The 21,451-nt window shown below is 38.6% G+C and overlaps 2 protein-coding genes across 2 annotated transcripts in view; one reads left to right on the top strand and one right to left on the bottom strand.

Moving 5' to 3' along the window:
• Positions 1-21,451, bottom strand: part of FHIP1A (FHF complex subunit HOOK interacting protein 1A) — a 339,337-nt gene that overhangs the window by 219,374 nt on the left and 98,512 nt on the right.
• Positions 18,600-19,511, top strand: LOC100016624 (centriole, cilia and spindle-associated protein-like). Its single transcript, XM_056802761.1, has one exon. The coding sequence runs from the start codon at positions 18,647-18,649 to the stop codon at positions 19,448-19,450; it is 804 nt and encodes a 267-aa protein (XP_056658739.1). The 5' UTR covers positions 18,600-18,646; the 3' UTR covers positions 19,451-19,511.

Here is a 21,451-nt window from a genome sequence, read left to right as displayed (position 1 = left end):
TTGTTTGCCTCCATTTCCTCATCTATAAATTGAACTTGAGAAGGAATGGAAAACCACTCAGGTTGCCAAGAAAACCCCAAATGGGGCCAGAAAAAGTCAAGACTCAGCTGGAAAATGTAAATGTATTGTCCTATTAGTTTGGAAACCCAAAGTGACATGATAAAAAGAGTCCTACACTCAAAGACAAAAGACTCATCTCTGCCACACTCCATAAGTCCCTCCCTAATCTCCAAGACTCAGTATCCTCCTCTGTAAAATTATGATAATAATTTTATGCCCCTCACTTCACAGGGTTGTTGTGAGGAAAGTACTCCATAAACACTAAACACATAAAATAATGCAGAGTATATTTAGAATTTTATTAGCTTCTAATTAGAAGCAGGATGGGTAGTCGGGCAATGAAAAGAATGTTACATATTGCCCATTAATCTCCTTTATATTCACTGAATTCAGATCAAACAGGCCTGTTTTCTATTCTCTCTATGAAGCATTTCATCTACCATCTCCATAACTTTATACAGGCTTCTTCTACTCATCTCTGTCTCAGAGCACCCCAAGCAGCCTTTGAAAGTCAGGTTCCAGGGCTACCTCTTCCATGAGTCCTTCCCAGATCACCTCCAGTTGCTAGTGGCATCCCCCTTCCCCTTCCACATTATGCTGCATTTATTATGTATTTGCTAACACAATCCTGAAGGAATAAATCTTAGTTCCTCAAGGATAGAAATGGCTTAATTTTTTTCTTCCTCTGATCCTCTGCACCTAGGACAGTGCCTTTTGCACTAAGGGCTTAGACCAAAAACAATCATAATCAGAAATCCACTTGACTATCTTAGCTCAGTCCTACAGCACGTTGTCATTCCTGATAGCATGCAGAAATTCTATTTTATAAATGATCATTAAAAAGGATGATGATATCTAACATTTTCTAGAACCCTAAGATTTGCAAAGTATTTTACCTATATTATAGCATTTGATCCCCCAAAATTCTGGGAGTTAAGCACTTCTTATCTCTAATTACAGTAGAGAAAACTGAAACTAAGAAAAGTTCAGTGACGTGTCCAGCGTTTCACAACTACTATGTATCCGAGATGAGATTCAAACTCAAGGTTTCCGGGCTCCAAATCCAACACTCTACCCACTAATGCAAGATGCTTCCCCTTTATACCAAGGGTATTCCAGGGCATGTCTACCACTGAGTACAGTTCAAGCTTTCCAGGTCTTATCTTGCAACAAACCCAAACTATATAACCTTAAGGATGACCCTAGGTTGCTTTCAAATACTAATACTGCAGAGCCCTTGGCTATCTACCAATAGAGGTGAGTTAGGAAGCTAGACTAGGGGACAGAAGGTGGGGGCAATGGCTTTTTGCCTAATATTGTTATATTCTCTTCTTTGACATTCCCAGGAATAAGAAAATAGAGAAAAATTGATCTCCTCTGCAAGACTCTGGCCTTAAGGCTAGAAATCTCTAAAGAGCACTCAATGATGCTGGCCCACCAGTGAGACTTTTCTGAGGCCTCCACATTGAAAAGCAGAGGATTTTTACAGAATAATCTGGGGTGGGATGTCAGAAAGAATATTACTGCTTTACTAGAAAACACTCCTCGCACACTTCATGGAAGAATAAATTATTTATGGCATTTTTTAAACTATCAGTTTCCAACCATAGGGCTCCTTCCACCATAGCCATCACACACTAACTTCATTGGGGGAAAGCAAAGGCAAATGCTTACAGTATATCCTCACATTGTCTCCATTATCTGTGACAAAAAAATCTCGAGGAGAATCCAAAGAACGCTGCATTTGAAGTCAGAAAACCTGGCTCCTCTGTATATCATACTGGACAAATCCCTAAGGAGGGAGGGAGGCTTATCTTAAAAACAAGGAGATTTGGATTCACCGGACACTAAGGTCTTTTACAACTCTAAATCTGTTACCTACGATTCCAGCTCCCCTTTATGAGTTTGTGTTTTCCCTTGAGAGCTGTAATCTCCTAGTGGGTAGTAACTGTCTTATTTGTTTATATTTGCATCTGGAACTCTTAGCACAGTGCCTGGCACATTTGTTGTTGTTGTTCAGTCATTTCCATCCTGTCCAACTTTTTGTGACCCTATTTAGGGTTTTCTTGGCAAAGATACTAGAGTGCTTTGCCATTTCCTTCTTTAGTTCATTTTGAGGAAATTCAGGAAAATGGGGGGGGGGGTGACTTGGCCAAAGTCTCATAGCTAGAAAGTGTCTAAAGTCAAATTTGAATGCAAGAAGATGAGTTCTCCTGACTCCAAGTCCAGCACTCTATCCAATGCACCACCTAGCCGCCTGACTGGCATATAGTAAGCATTTGATAATGCTCTATTTATCCCATGAATGCTACTGCAATGCATCATCCTAGCATGGAGGAGATTCTGGCTACACAAGAGTCCTTTAATCCCACTGTACTCTGCCCTAGTCAGAACTTACTTGGAGTACCATGGTCAGTTCCAGAAACCATGGTTTAAGAAGGGCATTAATAAACTGGAGAGTATCCAAGGGATGGCAACAAGAATGATGAAAAGCCTCAAGCCCATGTCATATGAGAACTGGTTGAAAAAACTGGGGATAGTTATTCTGGACAAGAGAAAACTCAGAGGATACTTAATAATAGCTCTCTTAAAGCATTCCATGAGTTGTCATATGGAATAGATTATACTTGATTTCTTTGACCCCAGAAAGCAGACCAGGGAGAAACAAGTGTAAGTGGCAAAAAAACAAATTTAGATTTGATGTGGAAGGCAGCTAGGTGGCTCAATGGACTGAGTTCCTGGGTTCAAATGTGACCTCAGACACTTCCTAGCTGCATGACCCCAGACAAGTCACTTAATCTCAACTGTCTACCCCTTACCATTATCTGTCTTGGTACCAATGGAAGGTAAAGTTTTTCTAAAAATGATTTCATATCAGGAAAAACTTTCTAACAGTTGAATCTAAGAGTGGGCTGCCTGAAGAGATGATCAATTCCCCCTCCTGAGATGTCTACATCAGGTATGTCACAGTGGGATTCCTTACATTATGAGCTGGTCTGGATGGTTGCTGAGGCTCCTTCCAACTCTCTTTCTATCATATACAACCCAAGAACAAGGTCCAGGAAGTCTGACAAAATAGGAAAGATTTTAAAAGCATGCCACTGATAAATGTCTGTTGTCTTAGCCAGACCAGCCTAGCTAAGTGGGGAAGCACTTATAGACATATGACCAGCAGGTGATGAGCTTTTTTGCTTTTTAATTTTTGACAAAGAGGCTAGGCTTGGAGCCAGTAAGACCTGAGTTCAAATCCTAACTCAGACATCTACAGTGTGGCTCTAGGCAAGTCACTTAACAACTTTCATCCACATCTGTAAAATGTGGATAATAGCACCTATCTCACAGGATTGTTGGAAGGATCAAATGAGATTTTTAAAAAAGGCAAAGAACTTTAGAAAACTGTAAGTGTGCTAAAATGCTAGCTAGTTTTTAATTAGTAACTCTTGAAAGCAAGTACACTGAGTGCTCTGACTTGTACACCTCAGCAAAGGACAAACTCCACAGCACCAGGTCCTATAGAAAAGGGGAAAATATTTAATTGCACCTGGGATCTCTTCAATTTGGAATTTCCATTCAGTGATGGAAATCATAACTCATCCTTGTCTGCCAGTGCTATGGGATTCTTGCTCAAGCCTTCCTGTCAGCTCCTTACTTGGGATCCGCCCAATAATTCTGAAGACCTTCCTTGTTTCATTCTGACAACCTGAGAGTCCACACCATGTGACCAACCTTTTCCCCTCATAAAATCCCTCCATGATGTTTTTATTCCTCTTACTCCTCAGTGGAGCTCCTCATTGATTATGCTTACTGTACCTCTGTGAAGAATTAAAAGTAAAGGAAAAGCATGAGGAAACCAAAGTTCTGAGGATGTGATGATGATATGAGAAATGATTTGTGTATTTGGTAAATTATCCCTTGCTAACAACTCACCCAAAATAAATTATAATCCCTGTACTAAAAACAAAAACAAAAAACAGCATAAACACTTAGCAAAGAAGGAGTTGATAGCACAGCTTGGCCAAGAAGATGGAAATCACTCCTATAAATGCATAAATCATCCTGTAAAACTGCTTGGCCTTTACAAACCCTTCACAAAGGTATAATTTTATTTATATACCAAAACAAAACACAAACCTGAGCCTTGGGGATCATTTACACAATTAAAATGTCTTACTGATTACCAAATAAAATCGCTTAAAACCTAACACCTCTCCTGCTTGACAACGTACAAAGGAATGAGTTATAATTATTCTGTGTCTCTAATTGAAGGAATGCTTTAGATGATACTTGATCAAATGCTGAATCTCATCAGTCATTTAACCTGGGTCTACAGATACATTTTGTGCACAAAGGGAACCCTGACCAATCCCAGGTCATTTTAAGGTCTTTGGGAAGTTTCTAAATCCCTCATATTTATGAAATGAATCCAATCTGGAAAGATTATTTAGAACCAAGCTAAATTTTCTTCTCACAGATGCAATATACTTTAATTCTACTAATCACAAGGCAGTTTTTCTTTTTATTTATACCCACCAATCAGTTTCATTTTTCTAAGAAACTAAAATAACTTAGTTGAGTTTAATTAACTAAGATAAACGTCAATTAAATAAATATTTGTTAAGTGCCTACTGTATACCAGTCACTGTGATAGACACATGAAATAAAGATAGAAATTAAAGGCAAAACAATTCCTGCCTTCAGAGAGCTTACGTTCCACTGGAGTGGGGGAAGGAGGAGGATACAAAACATATGCAAAAATGAAAATATCAAATATTTACAAAATAAATACAAAGTAATTTGGGTAGGAAATGCCAACCATTGGAGGAATCAGGAAGAGTCTTATTTAAAAAGTAGCATTTCAACTGAACCTTGAAAGCAACTCAATAATTCTTAGAAGTAGAATTGAAGAGAGAGAAATTCCAGGTATGGAGGCAGGAAATCTTCTATTATGTACAGGGAACAGCAAAAAGTCATTTTAGCTATAATCTAGACTATAAATGAGGAAAGGACTGTATGAAGCCAGATTATGAAGGTCTTTAGATGACTTATTTATTACTATTGTGTTCTGCATGTTTCACTGACACCTATAATCAAAGTATTTAAAATTTACATGGGCACAGGGGCATCTTGGGTAAGACCCAATATCATGAAATTTAATAGGGATAAATGTAAAAATCTTGTTCTTGGTTCAAAAAATCAACTTCACAAATACAAGATGGTAAGTCACTATGCCTGAAATGGGCCTAAGAATGTTAATGGACTGAAAACAGGTAACCAAAATGCAGTGTTCAAGAATAAGAAGATGACAATCTGGCTAGCCTCCTCCAATGAAAACATCTGAGTTTGTTTTATCAAAATAAAATTTGTTTAGCAAATAAAAAGCTAACTTGGGGTCCAAAAGGCTTCTATTCAAAAGCTACTTTTGACCTACTAGCTATGGGCTCCTGGGTAAGGCACTTAGCCTCCATGAACTTGTTTCCTCTTCTGTAAAATGAGGATAATTCTTTTAGTGCATACCTCATAGGGTTGTTTTGTGGCTCAAGTAAAATAATAAATGTAAAGTACTTTGCAAACCAAAAGCACCATATAGACATCAGCTCTTAGTACTGTGAGCTATAGGAGATAGAGAAAAAGCCTTAAGGAAGTTCAAGTGCTGACTCTAGGAACATGAGAAAGTTAATTAACTCTGAGTAACCTCCAATGTTGAGTGCCATGGCCTCACTTCGAAAGGAATGTAATGCCAGGGGATGTGTGACCAACCTATTAGAGACTGAGAAAATAGGTGGTCTATCACCCAATCATGGGGCCTGTCCCTAGCATAACCCTACTTACCTTTATCCCCCAGCATTCCACACTCTGCCCCCTTCCTCTTTTGTGCATGTGAGTCAAGCATCAGTCGGTTCAAAATATTGATTCAGAGGCTCCTATGTGCCAGGCACTGTGCTAATAGGACACAAAGAAATCCAAAAGATAGTTTCTATCCTTAAGGAACTCCCAACTGAATGAGGCTGAAACATGCAAACAAATACGAGGGTATGTATGGCTTGGCTGAGTGAAACTGAAGGAAGATCTTTCCCAATAATGGGGTATCCATAGTGTATGTTGATCTCAGGTCCTTTACTCTTGTGTAGATCCCTACCACTCAATTACCTAATTGAATACTAGAGGCATCTCTGACACCTTTCTGAGATAACATGGGCAACCTCCTCACCTACAGATGATGAAAATGAGGTATAAAGATTAACTGATCTACTCAAAGTCACACAGGTATGAATATGTGTATGTGTGTCTGAACAAAGTATAGAAAGTGACAGAGCCTGGATCTGAAAATTGTGCTCTTCCTGTGGCACCATAGCTTGACTGAGTTGATCTAATTCCTTTGGGTTTCTTCACAGCATGGAAGCACTGGCTTTCTGATGAAGAACATGCTGAATAGACAGGAGAGGAGTATAGAAAAAGGAGGGAGAGGTTACACTGAAAAAAAAACCCTACTATTTTTCTTTTGCCTTTTCTTTTAAAATCCTTACTATTCTATTTTGGAATCAATACTGTGTATTGTTTTCAAAGCAGAAAAGCAGTAAGGGCTAGGCAATGGGGGTTAAGTGACTTGCCCAGAGTCACAAAGCTAGGAAGTGTCCCAGATCACATTTGAACCCAGGATTTCCCATCTCTAGGCTGGCTCTCAATGCAATGAGGCATCTAACTGTCCCCAAAACTACTATTTTTCTAGACACTTTCCATTTGAATCAAAATATATGAGTCATCTACCCTGACATCAAAAATCTCTCTGCCCAAAAGAATAAGGCAAATTATATTCATCCTCTTCATCAAATTGGGCATTACAAATATAGTCAAGAGAGGGATCATTTTAAAATAAAAGTCAAATACCTCATTGGATGTATTTGTACCAACATAAAAATTAGAGAGAGAAAATTATCTGAACGACATATCTGAAAACCAGTTCCAGAAGTCCAATGAGTGAAACAAGGAGTGAGGGTTTAGTTTTGCTTTTCACCTCATCTCTTCTGAGGGCTAGCTGCCTTGCTGCTTACCCTTCTGGTACAGCTGTTGGCTCATCTGCATGTTAAAAATGACTTCAGAGGTAGACCCTGCACAGAAATAACCTCAGAAACTGCATCTTTTGGCAATAGATTGGCCATTCTGAGAGGGCACAGGTCAGATCTGTTCATTTAGCTGGCTAGGTACTTCAGGGAGCCAATCATCTAACAAGATGCTGCTGCTCAAGGAGTCAGCCCCCTCCTAGGAGCCTAATCTGTTATCAACACATAGTGATGAGTACCTGCCCCCCCATAGTACTTTTATGCTAAGGGTGACTCCATTCCAAAAGAATATCCTCTCCTTGTTCACAGAAAGGAATTTCACTAAAGCACATTGGGGAGAGAGAAAGTGAAGGAAAGAAGGAGGAGCACAAAGGAAAGCAAAGTTGGAAGGAGAAAGGAATGAGAGAGAAAGTACAGGAAAGAGGGAGTAAAGAGAGAAGGAAAGAAAGAGAGAAAGGAAAGAGATAAGAAGGGAAGGAAGGAAGTAGCGGAAAGAAGAAGGAATGAAAGAGTGAGATGGAAGAGGGGTGGAAGAGAGAAGGAAGGAGAGAGAGAGAAAATGGAGTGAAGAAAGGAGAGAAGGAAGGGAAAAGCAGCCTGATGCTTAGCTGACAATTTGGGGAAGAGGCTTTTCAGCAGTTTTATTTTATTTGTTGTTTTTTAATTACATATAATCTGGAGTCTTATGAGTAAAAAATCAAGGATAGAAACAGCTGAGGAAAGTCAGGCAAGGGCAGTGGTAAAAAGCAGAGCTAATTAAGAAGAAGGTTACGAGAGCCAGAAATAGTGTGGATCTAGTACAGCGTGGTGTAAACAACAGGCACTTTATAAATCTTTGTTGAACTGGCACCTTCGAACAACAGTGGGTTCCTCTGTCTCTGTCTAGGGGCTTGACCTCAGCTAATAACCAAGAGAGAACTAGCCCTCCCTGACTCAAAGATCCAGGCAGTATCCCTGCAAGACTTCTGACCAACCAGAATAACCTAAGCCTGGATAACCTTCCTCTGTCAGCAACACAGCTTCCAGCCAGTCCAGAAATACCAGGGAAAGGGCACGGGTGGGTTGCTGCCAGCCCACCACTGCTCAGATCTTTATCTCTCCTTCATCTACTGTCCCAAACCTGGTCTCCTCTTTCTCCTAGACCACAAAGCAAGGGGAACAAGGAAGCAATACTGACTACCACCCTCACTGGCTGAGGTCCCTGCACTTGCAGGCAATTGCTATCTCTCGAAATGCTGAGAAGATGCAGAGAGACACGAGCTGGACCTGCCATTTCACTGGTATAAGAAATTTCCTTTACCCATGGAGACCCACAATTGTCCTCCAATTTAGAGTCACGGATTGTTGACTAAAGCAATAAGTAATTAAGTAACCTGACTGGGGTCACTCAATTATTTGTCAGAAATGCCCAGCTCCAAAACAAGGTCTTTTACACACTATGCTATCTATGCAGCCCCTAGTGAAGATGAATATAATACATTCAATTCTTCGAGCTACAAAGAAACAAGGTGATACAGTCTTATTATATAATATCCCCACTCCAAGTTAGAGAGGCAATGTGGCTAAGAAGACTTAGGAGTCAGGAAGACCTGAGTTCAAGTGTTTCCTTTAACACACAGCAGCTGAATCATTTTAAATGTCAGACCCAAGCAGTTCTCTAAGATCATAAGTTTTAGCTGGAGACCCTAAGGAATTCACAGGTCCACTGAGCACCTTAAACTCTCACTGCTGCCACGCAACTCTCCAAAGACTGTAAGTGACAGGGAAGTTAGCAATTTGTATCAGAGGAGGAAGTTTCTGCACTGGGAGTTCCACCTACCAAGATGAAATCACAGATCTACCCAACATTCCCCAAAATAACCCTACTTCAGCCTTCTCCTCAATTCCTCATAGAGTCTACTTTTGCCTACTCCACCTTTCCCAGGCCTTTTCAAGGGTCTGAAACACCCTGCTGGCCAATCTTCCCATTGGGACTCCTTCTACATATATCTACATAGAAATGGGTAGGTTCACATTCATCCTATATTCTCTGTCTTCTAGAGTGAGACGTGCCTCAGGATAAAACCTTCGTGCTAGGAATAACCTTTCCTTTGGCAAGAAGCAACACTTACCAGTACAACTTAAATAATATATAACAGTATTCTTAGAGTAAAGAAAAAAAAACAGCTACTATTCCTCTTATTGAGACCTGAGATAGGTACCTCCCCCCTTCCCCCCCCCCCCAATTGTCTCTATCTTCTAGAGGAAAAACCTTGGTTCTCAAAAGGGCAGAGAAAATTTCAATTCTTCCCTGGGGAACAAGAAAGCATCTCCATGAAAGGTTTTTATGGCATTAAAAAAAAAAGGCAAAAAGGACCCTGGTCCCCTACTATCCTCTTATCGACTACACTCTATTTCTTGTTTTTCTGGAGAATATGCAGTAGATCTATGACTGTTTGCAACATTACTTGATTAAACAGGCAGTCATAGGAAAATATAAGGAGCCAGTGGATCTTTATCTCTGTCTGAAAATGGAGCAGTATTTACTGATGAGACACCAGACAGCTAAATGGAAGGAGGGTTACAAGGCCATTTGATGGCACCCAAGTTGCGGAAAAAGCCATATAACAGATTTTGAACTTCACTTGGCTCCCCTGCATCCCCTTTATCTCTTCCTTCCTATCATCTAAGCAAAATACACCCTCCCACCCAATAAAAAAAAATCACAATAAGATAACAGTGAATCAAGATATCCCATTCCAGAGGCACTGTCCCAGCTAGTCGGGATTGAATCAAACATTTCCCTTTAAGTAATCACATAAGTCTCAAGCTGACTCAAAACTAATGGAATATTTGACTAGATTTCTATTTTGCAGGGAGGGGATTATTTGTCATCTTTCCAGCAAGTATGAAAACCCGCCCTGTTTAAATAAATCTGAAAAATAGCAATCCCTTTACTTCTGCCACCGAGGAAAATGTAATAATTTTTTTTAACTGTTGTTATACTTTTTTGAGCTGCTTGGCACATATGATAGAGCTCAAAAGAAAAAAGGATGACCTAAAAGTTTTCCAGGCAAAATAAAAATGTGGCTGTCACTATTGTTGCTCTAACCCCCTCAAAAAAATTATAACTGAGTCCACACAAGCTGATTACATGCTTTTCCCTGTCCTCTCAAATCCTCCCCTACTCCTCCCACCTCTAGAGTCATTGTTTGCCTTAATTCAAAAAATATAACATTAATGGATGAATTTGAGATCTCATCTCCAGCCTTGTAAGAAAATCATGTGGTAAATCTTAAGACAAATATTCCCACAATCAGAGTTCACCAAACCTGGCAGGTTTTCAATTCCCCATGTATGGTATAATCAGCCCCCACTTTATTAGGAAAGCCTTTTCAAGACTGACTGCAAATACTTTCAATATCCAGTCCTAAACAAATTTTATTAAAAGCTCACATGTCCACAAAACTGTTCCACATTTTCAGATACCACAAATTTTTCTGTGCCAGGTATTTAACATGGAAAAAAAATTCTTCTTCCTGCTCTCTCAGTCTCAGGCAAATGACTCTGATGTCATTCTACAGAAGGCACATTAAAACACTGAGAGCGGGATTGTCTTTAGAGGGTACACCAAGGCTCACTGGAATGGTGCAATTTTCTACTCTCAGTGAAACAAGGGTATAGATCTAGTCTTCCTTCCATTTGAATTACAGAATTTCCATGCCCAATTACAAAACTTCCTAAATGATGCTCCATTGCGATCTGTGATCTCATCAGCATGGGTGTTCCCTACAAAAGTGAAGATTGCCAATTGTCCATTCTAAGTGACTCTCATCCATGCATGGGTACCAACCAATGAGATGTGTGGATTAGCTGTTTTCTCTTGGCCTCAACACATGATGGGCCCAACACTTTTTCCAATCCCATTTCTCAAATAACATCCTTTATACCACTTCTCCTAAGTAATTCTTCAATTATAAGACAAAGCATTCTACTTGCGCCCAACATATCCTACTCTACTGCTCTTTCAGTGATTCTCCACTACAATTCATCAGACGCCATTGTTTCCAAGGTACAGCTTCTATTAATGGTTCTATAACTGAACTGTACTCATTCTATTTCTTTCCTTTTTTTTTTTTTCAGAAAGAAAAGATCTCGCAAATAGTATTAACCTCAGAAGGATAAAATAAATGACATAATTCAAAACACTAATGATGCTTATTTCCATACATAAACCTTTCTCACTGGCAGTAAATTCATTTATTCTTCACTATTTCATTGAGTATATCATGGCCATCAAATTGTTCACAAGACCTAAATGAAAGGTTATAATGAAGGCAGGTTTTCTCTACCCCACAAAAGTCTCTCTTGATAATGTGTTCACTGCCATTTATTCGAAGTAGTGAACAAGTGCTAGACATTATATTAAAAGACCAGGGTTCTGGTGCATACCCGGTTACTTCCTTAATTATATGACTTTGGGCATTTAATCCACCTAACCTCTGGTTTCCTTAGATGTAAAATGAAGGAGTAATATAGAAGAGCATTATTGTCTCTTCCAGATCTAATATTCCCAAGACATGTGCTCTCTATTTCTATGAAGCTTCCTTACATACCCCAGTTCAAGTTCCCCCTCCCACCCTCTCCAGTCAGACTGGACCTTTTCTGCAGACGGCAAAAGACATCCAACATAAATGGTGCCATTATCCAATCTGTGAGCAAGTGGACAGCTAATGACTCTCTTCTTTCTCTTTGCATCTATGGACTTGGGCCACAGACTCAAAGATTCATCACAAGAAGGATTCTGGAAGATCATCTAGTTCAAATCAAACCCTGATTTTATAGCTAAAGAGAGGCAACAGGGCTTATCTAAGATGCCAAAGGCAATAAAAGAGACAGAATTTCAACTAAGGTCTTTAACATCAGATCCAGCATTCTTTCCACAATACTGTACACCCTTAAAATATCATCAGTTCCAGTGGGACTAAAATCCACAGACTTTGCATGCTTGAAGATGAGAACTAGAAGTCCAATGCTTTGCCCATTCTCAACATCATGAAACCAAAGCTTATTGATTTTGATCATGGTCCCTAGGGACCTCTTCCAAGAAATCTTAGAAAAATTAACAAATGTAGGGAGTGAGAACCCTCTTTCACTGAAAGACTGTCTAGAAGAAGTTGGAAAATCGCTCTATGGTCAAGTTCTAAAAAGAATAACTGGTCATTTATGAGGTGTGTTATATGGCCTCTATGGTTCTTTTTTGTCTCTAAGAATTTATGATTTGGTATATGCTAAGAAATGAAAAGTGTTAGAATATACTCCTTTGAAGAATCCTGACAATAAAACGTGAACAGTATCCCTAGTCTGAATGTGAAGTTAATGAGGTCATGGACACCAGTATGGTCCCTGAAAGAGTCTCATATCATTAATAAATTTCATTGCATGACCAAAGTCTACAATTGCTAGTCCCAAAGAACCATTGTTACCATATGTGGATGCTATCAGTAGCATTCAGCAAAAAAAAGGTGTGATTCATGTTCTGTGTGACCCTGGGCAAGTTACTTAACCCCCACAGCTTAGTCCTGATTGCTCTTCTGACTTGGAACCAATATACAATATTGATTCTACAGGGAAGGAGGGAGGCAGGGAGGCAGGAAAAGAGGGAGGGAGTGAAGAAGGGAGGGAGGGAGGGAGAGTGGAAGAAAGGGAGAAAGGGAGGGAGAGAGGAAGGAAGGAAGGAAGGAAGGAAGGAAGGAAGGAAGGAAGGAAGGAAGGAAGGAAGGAAGGAAGGAAGGAAGGAAGGAAGGAAGGAAGGAAGGAAGGAAGGAAGGAAGGAAGGAAGGAAGGAAGGGAGGGAGGGAGGGAGGGAGGAAGGAAGGAAGGAAGGAAGGAAGGAAGGAAGGAAGGAAGGAAGGAAGGAAGGAAGGAAGGGAGGGAGGGAGGGAGGGAGCCTCAACAGAAATTCCTAGAAAAACTCCTGAAAGGTACATATTCTAATGATAGGGGAGCCACATCAGGGTCATCTCCCTACACAAAGTAGGACATCCTTCCGGGATCGCCTCCATCCTCAACAGCACTCCAATTCCACATGTTTGTAAACAGCTGAATATTCTTGTAGCCTGTTTCATCCATATCTATTTAAACCAGCTACTAAGTTATTTAAAAGAAAGGAGAGAAAACAGACAAACACACAGAATTCATTACCCAGGGGAGGCATTGGACTTAATGGTAATTAATCAAACTTTTTTTCTCCTCTTGTAGAAAACCAGTCACATAAATAACCATATCAAGAAGATCAATGGAGCATCTGTTTTATCTTGAAAAAAAATCATCTGGCAAGGAGGCTCTCAGATGTTTCTGGTACACCTGAAACTAAGCTATTTTCAGGGAAAAGATATGGCTTTCTATTAACAAACAGAATGTAACCATAATCTCTTCCCTAGATTTGTTTTCTACAGTAATTATATACTTTTATATATACATGAACACATACTGACACAGGTGCACAGGAATATAAACACACACATAAAAACATATAACAATATCATTAAAATTCAAGCTGGTAAAGATAAAGCTCTTGAGAGTTCACTTAATTTTTGAGAAAGGCAAATATTCATCATTTTAGAGATAGTTGTCTCTTTTTTTAGTCATTCTATATAAAAGGAAAGAACATTTCTATTAAAACTCTTCACTTCCACCATCATTAATATAGTTTCTTTCACTTAGGAAATAACCAGATATTTTATAAGAACTAAAGCTGGAAGAGACCTTGGGTATCATCTGGTCCAGTCCACTCTTTAGAAAGAAGAAAAGAGAAAGACAGAGCCAAGATGGCAGAGTAGAGAAGTCATCCATCCAGTTATTCCAAATTTTCTTCCAAACAACTATGAAATAATGCCTCAAATTGAATTCTGAATCAGCAGAACCAATAAAAGGTCAGGTGAAATAATTTTCCACCTGAAGATAATTGAGGAGGTCAGAAAGAAAGGTCTATCTCACCAGGGTGGTGGTTGGGCCCAGAGGTGGGCAATACAGGCCATGCTCTCAGCCCACACATGTTGTGAGGAAGGTCAGATAATTGATTAGAAGGATCCTTTGCTGGTGCTGTGTTCACAACTACAACAGAAGTAACAACTAAAACCACCACCACCACCACTACCATTACTATTGCTACTGCTGCTATTATGATAATGTGAGCAACAACAGTCATTACAGTAGCAACAGAAAAAAAAAAGCGCAACAGCCTCAGAAGCAACACCCTTAGTTTCCTTATTTTTTTAATTTTATTTTCTTTTTTAAATTTTTTCCATACTTATATAATTCTCATTGTCTCCCTCCCCCTTCCCACCCTACTCCCAGAGTTGACAAGCAATTTCACTGGGCAACAACAGCCTTAGAAATAACATCTAGCATTTATGTCACACTTCAGAATTTGTGAAATGCTTTATATGTTATGCCATTTGAATGTCACAAGAACTCTATGAGTTATCATCCCCATTTTATGATAAAACTGAGGCCAAGAGTTTAAGTGACTTGCCCAGGGTTATACAGCTAGTAATAATCTGAGACAAGATTCATATTTCCTGATTCCAAGCCCAATGAAGCTAGAGCTTCCTCGTCTATAAATTGAGGGATTGAATGAGACAATTACCAAGGACTTTTCCAACTCTAAAACTGTGATCTTGTGAATGCTGTGCTTTTCCTCCTGTCCCCATAAACCCCACTTTGTTAACCTCTGAAAACAAATAAAATAGATTCAATTTAGAAGCAGGCTTAAAGTCCAATTGGACAAAATATCTCCCTGCCATGGCGTCACTCTGAAAACTATTTTTATAGCCCATCAATTCTGCTTCTACATATGATCAAGACTGACTTTGGAGTGTCTATATCAAAGTGATGATTATTCCAGTAAAGAAATTTGTATATAGAGTTTCTAAAGGAACTTTGATTTTCTGTTTGTTGATTTAGTGATGTCTGCAACAAATAAAAGAAATAACAAAAACTTTCAAAGTCAAGATAGAGGGGAGTACCAGCAATTATGGCTGCAAGAGAGTGGTGAACCTGGTCACAGTCTCAGAAATCAAGATAAATGCTAGTGCTAGTGGCTACGGGTAAACAAGATTCTTTACTGGGTAATCAGAATACAGTTTATGAGAACAATTACCATATTACTTAGATCATACCATCTTGGTAGCACAGAATACTGCAGACACACAGAACTAGCTCTGAAAAAAAAAGAAGCACAAAAGGCCTAAAGCTTGTAATAATACCCCCCTCTACCCCAGAAGCAGAGCCCAACTTAAAAGTTAAAAAATAAAGTTAAAAGTCAAGAAATAAACTGGAAAAAATGAGCAAACAATTAAAAAAAAAAAGAACCTGACCACAATAAGTTACTATGGTGGCAGGGAGATCAAGGCACAACAAAACCAAAAGATGATAACTATGTTAAAGCATCTATAAGAAAACTTCAAAGAAAAATGTGAATTTGATACAAGCCCAACATGAATTTCTGGAAGAGCTCCAAAAATACTTTTTAAAAAATCAAATAAGAAAGATAAAGGAAAAATCAGGAAAAGAAATGAAAAGGATACAAGAAAATTATAGAATCAACAGCTTGGTAAAGGAGACATCAAAAAATAAAAAACAGAATGGGTCAAATGATAAAAGAGGTACAAAAATCCACTGAAGAGAACTTAAAAAGCAAAACTGCCTAAATGCAAAAAGAGGTACAAAAATTCACATAAGAAAATAACTCCTAAAAAGGCACGCACAAAAGCTCAGTGAGGAAAATAATTCATAAAAAAATAGAATTGGACAAAGTAGAAGCTTGATTAAGAGAAATATAAATTAAAACAACTCTGTAAAGAACCACCTCACACCTAACATGACACTATGACAGAAAAGAAAAATGACAAATGTTGGAGGGAATGTGGAAAAATTGGGACATAAAAGCACTTTTGGTGGAATCATGAACTAATCCAACAATTCCAGAGAACAATTTGGAATTATATCCAAAGTGATCTATGTGTATACCCTATGACCAAACAATACTATTACTATGTCTGTACTCCCAAACAGATAAAAGAAAAGAGAAATGAACTTTTTTATGGAAAAATATTTATACCAATTCTTTTTGTGGTGGCAAAGAATTGGAAAATGAGGGAATGCCCATCAATTGGGGAATGCCTAAACAAATTATTGTAGATGATTCTGATGGACTATTACTGTGATTTAAGAAATGACAATCAAAATGATTTTTTAAACCTTATCTGAACTGATGCAAAGTGAAATGAGCAGAACCAGGAGAACATTATACATAAGAACAATAATATTGTACAATGATCAACTATGAATGACTTAACTACTCTCAGCAATACAATGATCCAAAATACCAAAGGACTTGCAATAAAAAATATTATATGTCTCCAGAGAAATGAGTGAGGGAATCAAAATGTCGATTGAAGCATATTTTTTAACTCACTTTATTGTCTTTTTTTTTAAGGGAGGAGACCTGTGTTCTCTTTTGCAATATGGATAAAATGGAAATGTTTTCCATTACTACAATTGTACAACCTATTGATCTTGCTTGCCTTCTCAAGAGAGGAGAAGGAAGGAGAGAATTTGGAACTCAAAAAAATGTTTTAAGAGTATTTATTAATAATTTTTGTTTACATGTAATTGAAAAAAAAAGAAGGGAGGGAGAGATGAAGGAATGAAGGAGGGAGGGAGAGAATAAAGAGGGAGGAAGGAAGGAAGGAAGGAAGGAAGGAAGGAAGGAAGGAAGGAAGGAAGGAAGGAAGGAAGGAAGGAAGGAAGGAAGGAAGGAAGGAAGGAAGGAAGGAAGGAAGGAAGGAAGAAGAGAGAGAAAGAAAGAGAAACAGACAAAGAAACAAAGAAATTCCCAGAATATGTGGTTTAGTCACAAGTCCAAAAAGTTGAACTAGGATTTAAGCTCAGTTTCAAATGCCAAATGTCATATCTCCCTACTATCCCATTTGGCAAATGAATGAGTGAATTTAATAATATACACATGGAATTCCTAATGAGTAGAAATGATTAAAAATTACTAAATCAAATGGCCAATTTTTGTTTTCCAAAGCAAACAGTCTGAGTTCAGGTTTTTTTTTATTAATTTCACAACATCTCTTGGGCACAACTAACACATGCTATGGGGAGCTACATCCTTATGGTCCTTAGCAAATCAATCTTTGTCCCGCAAAATCTCATTTTTAACAAGCTATCAATTTAATAGTTATGCCAAACCTGAGGCAGCAGTAGTGATGCCATTGTCCTCATCACCTTTTGCAAGTTCTGTGCATCTTCCTGTACTGGCTGTACACTGGTTGTCTTCCTGGTTTAATCATCTTCTTATCAATTTAATATTTCCCATTGCCTAGGCACTAGATGTCTCAATGGATTGAGAGCTAGATCTGAAGATGGGAGGTTCTAGGTTCATATCTGGCCTCAGACACTTCCTACATATGTAACCCTGAGTAAATCACGTAACCCCCATTGCCTAGCCTTTACTGCTCTTCTGCCTTGGAACCAAAACTTAGTATTGATTCAAAGATAGAAGGTAAGAAGAAGAGCGGAACAAATTTGTTCAAGGATTTCTTTTCTGTATTAGCTATATCTTCACAGATGCAAACAAAATGTCTTTGGCTAGAATAGGACCATGAACACAGAAGGTATACCAGGCACAATACAAGATGCAGTAAACTCCTGACATTTCAGGCATTACACAAGATACTTGAAATAAAAAGATATAAACAAAGTAGCCCCTATCCTCAGAGAGCTAATAATCTACCAGGTGAATGCCACACATACAAAATAAATATTAAATAAATAAAAAATAAATATTAGTTATTGGTGGAGGGGAACATGCAGAGTGCTAACCATTGGGAAAATCAGGACAGTGTTCTTTAAGGAGGTTGGCCCTTGAGTTTTAAAGAGAGGAAAGAGTTTCAGAAAGTGAAAATGAGGAAGGAGAATCTTATCAGCTCTAAATTGCTGAGACTATGGCCCTAAAGAATTCCAGGTACAAGTATATTTCTTATAAAGAAAGGGGAAGAAAACATTTATTAAGCACCTACTATGTGTCAGGCATTGTGCCAAGTGCTTTATAAATATTATCTTATTTGATCTTCACAATAACCTGGTGAGGAAATTGTTATCATGATGATGCCCATTTCACAAATGATGAAACTAAGGCTGAGAAAGTGTCTGAGGTTGAGTGATTTTCTTATTCACACAGTAAGTGCCCAGGGCATGATCTGCACTAGGGTCTACCCAACTCCAAACCCCATCCACTACATCATCCAGTTGCCTCAACCAAACTTCCATCTCCCTCCCTCTATTCCAAGAAAGATTAACTATATGCTTTGTGTTTTCTGGCACACGTAACCTTATTTTACTTTGTATTTAATTATTTTTCATTTCAGAATCTTCTTTACCTCTTCAGCTTAGCAGTTAAAGCCCTTCATAATCTGGCTTGTTGAAACCGCGGCCGGGGGCCGGCTGGCCCCGCTGGCTCCCGCCGGGCGGGGACCATGCATTGTGGGAGCAAGGTGAAGAGCGAATACATGAAGCGCTACAAAGACCCCAAGTGGGACACATGTGGCCCGTGCTACCGGGAGCTATTGCATTATCGCCTGAGCCGGCGGCTACTGGAGCAGACGCACAACCCTTGGTTATGGGACGGCTGGGGGCCGTCCAGCAACTCGGACGATTCCTCATCTTCTGGAGGTGGTGGGGCCTCCACGCCCCTGGGTCCCCAGGGAGCTTCGGCCCCTTCTCCACCCCAGACTCCCCTCAAGCCCGAAAGAGAGGGAGAGGAACTCGGAGTGGAAGAGAAAGGGGCCGAGGCATCCGAGGATGAGGACGCTGCCAGCCCTCCAGAAACACCAGGGAAAGTCACACAAGAAAAAGATAAACAGCAAATGGAAGTGAAAAAAGAACAGATAGAAGTGAAAGACAAACTAATGGATAACACAGATCATCCTCGACAACGTGCCTTGCTTTCTGGAGCTGATAAGAAAACAGCAAAAAGTCCTCAAAGACCAAGTAAAACAAAAGAAGTCAAACATCCATTTGCTCTTTATGGCTGGGGGGAAAAACAGACCGATACTGGGAGCCAGAAAACACATAATGTATGTGCTTCTGCTCCAGAACAACAGATTCATGAGTCAGCATTACGAGCCAAGAACAGAAGACAAGTGGAAAAAAGAAAACTGGTCAATCAGAGACAAAGAGCCTATTCTGTAGATGTGCAGAAACCCAGAAGGAGCAAGCCTTCCTCTTCAGATAGTCCATGGATGACAGAGTACATGAGATGCTACTCAGCAAGAGCTTGATGAAAGAAAAATGTGCTTAGATGACCTCATTAAAAACAGGACATTGGTTTGGGAAACACAATGATTATGGAAGGGTTTGTTTAGAGAATTCCCAAAAGAGTGTTATTTTCGTGTATTCTGATAACCTACCTCCGTAGTAGGGTGGATAGCCGAAGCCATAGACATTTGAAGTTATTCATGGTGATCATTTTCTAGGTCTTTGGTATTCTTGTGTTTTTGAGGCATTTTTATCTTAGGAGCAAATGGCACAAAATGCCTTTTTAGTGGCAAGATTTATAAGACGCTTAGTAATTGGTTTTTCATAATTATAGACAGAGCCCATTCTTATGAACATCCACAAACCCTGTAGAAAGTAAGATGGTTCCATTTTTGGACTTAACACGCCTGTTTTCAATTACATGAGTGGAAGAATCAATAGTAAAAGAGCGATCATTCCTGAGAGCTATTCTGATCCCTACCATCTTGTGAAATGAGTTCTGGTAAAAAGTTCTATTTAGCTTATTTCTCTACTAATTCATTATCATTTCATGTGGACAAGTAACATTTAAACTTGGCTAGGGTTTAATCTCATTTTTTCTCCTTGCTGGTTTGGGCACTTAATCGATTTAATAATCCTATTCCTATTGAGAGATCTGTGCAATGAATATTTTAGGGTAAGACTGAAGGATTTTTTTGAGTCAAAGACTGCCACAAGTTAAATTTTCTACTGCAGAACTTTAAGAGCACACTACTGATGACTTAATTACTTGCTGAATCTGACTTGTGGCCCTATTTTAATCATGTATTTTTGACACTTGTATGACAACTGGTTTTTAAGAATAAATGGGCTTCAGAGCAGTAAATTTTAGAATTTGTACTCAAAGTTAGAATACATTTGTAAGTATTGAAGTTCTGGATCTGATCAGAAATGGGAAATTGAAGAAATGATGTCAGCAGCCTCATTTCCACTTGCATTGCTTTTCTTCTTCAGAACAAATTCAACAGTAAGCAAATGTTGGCTTTTTTACAGTGTTCCTCAAACTTATGAATTCATTGGCATTCCTTATTGATATTCTTATATCATGATATATCTCAGGGAATGATTATGTGTTTCCCTGCATATGTATAAGAATTCAAGAGGAATTATCTTTCTTTGGAGCTCCAAAATGTCCTTAATAAGTATAGTTTTCAGCTAAGTCTGAATATGGCTTCTTTTTCTATCCATTAGGGATGGAGACCTGATTATGGGATCTGATTATTAAAGATCCTTGAAGGAAAAGGGAAAACCCCACATATGTAGCTCTAGCAGCAAGCATGAACAAGAATTATGTGTTATTATAACAGGTGCTTTTAGATGTGAGACTAAATATTCCCAAGTTTTTATTCTCAGTCTTTAGAACAATGCCAACAACTATAGTGTATATATTCACACTTTATGATATTTTTTTCTTTCCTCATCTGGTCTTTAAATATATTCTACTTGTTTAGTTATAAATATGTTAGGTTTTGAAAGCTGATTTCTAAATAGTAATAGACTTTCTGCTTAATTGTGCTTTTTGATCTTTATATGGTTTTGAGGTTCATTCACTTGTTCAGAGAGCTGTCTGTGCCAGTCATTGAACCATATGAGTTAAATCAAATCTCTTTATTCTGTATATCATTACCAAAACCAAATCACCAATGCATGTCAGCACTTCTGGTAATAATCCTTTAAAATCATTATTCGTTTATTAAGCCGTAAACATTGGAAGTACCAAATGTCCAAAGGAATGTGGCAATGAGTGGTAGTTATGTAAATGGATGTAAAATTCAGTGTTCTCACATGGTCAGGTTTAGTAATCAAGCTTAAACTTTTCATATTGCATCTGACAATCAGAAAGTAGCACTGTGAAGTAAGGTAGAATTGAAATGTTTAAAAATAGCCTTAGAAATTTCATTTTCAAATCAATTTTTTAAAAAAAAGTCTTTTCTAGTCTAGAAAACTGACTTGCCTGTAACTTAGTACCAAAAATCCAGACAGAC

The sequence above is a fragment of the Monodelphis domestica genome, chromosome 6 (assembly GCF_027887165.1).
Source record: "Monodelphis domestica isolate mMonDom1 chromosome 6, mMonDom1.pri, whole genome shotgun sequence".
NCBI lineage: Eukaryota > Metazoa > Chordata > Mammalia > Didelphimorphia > Didelphidae > Monodelphis > Monodelphis domestica.
This window is presented reverse-complemented; position numbering and strand designations above follow the sequence as displayed.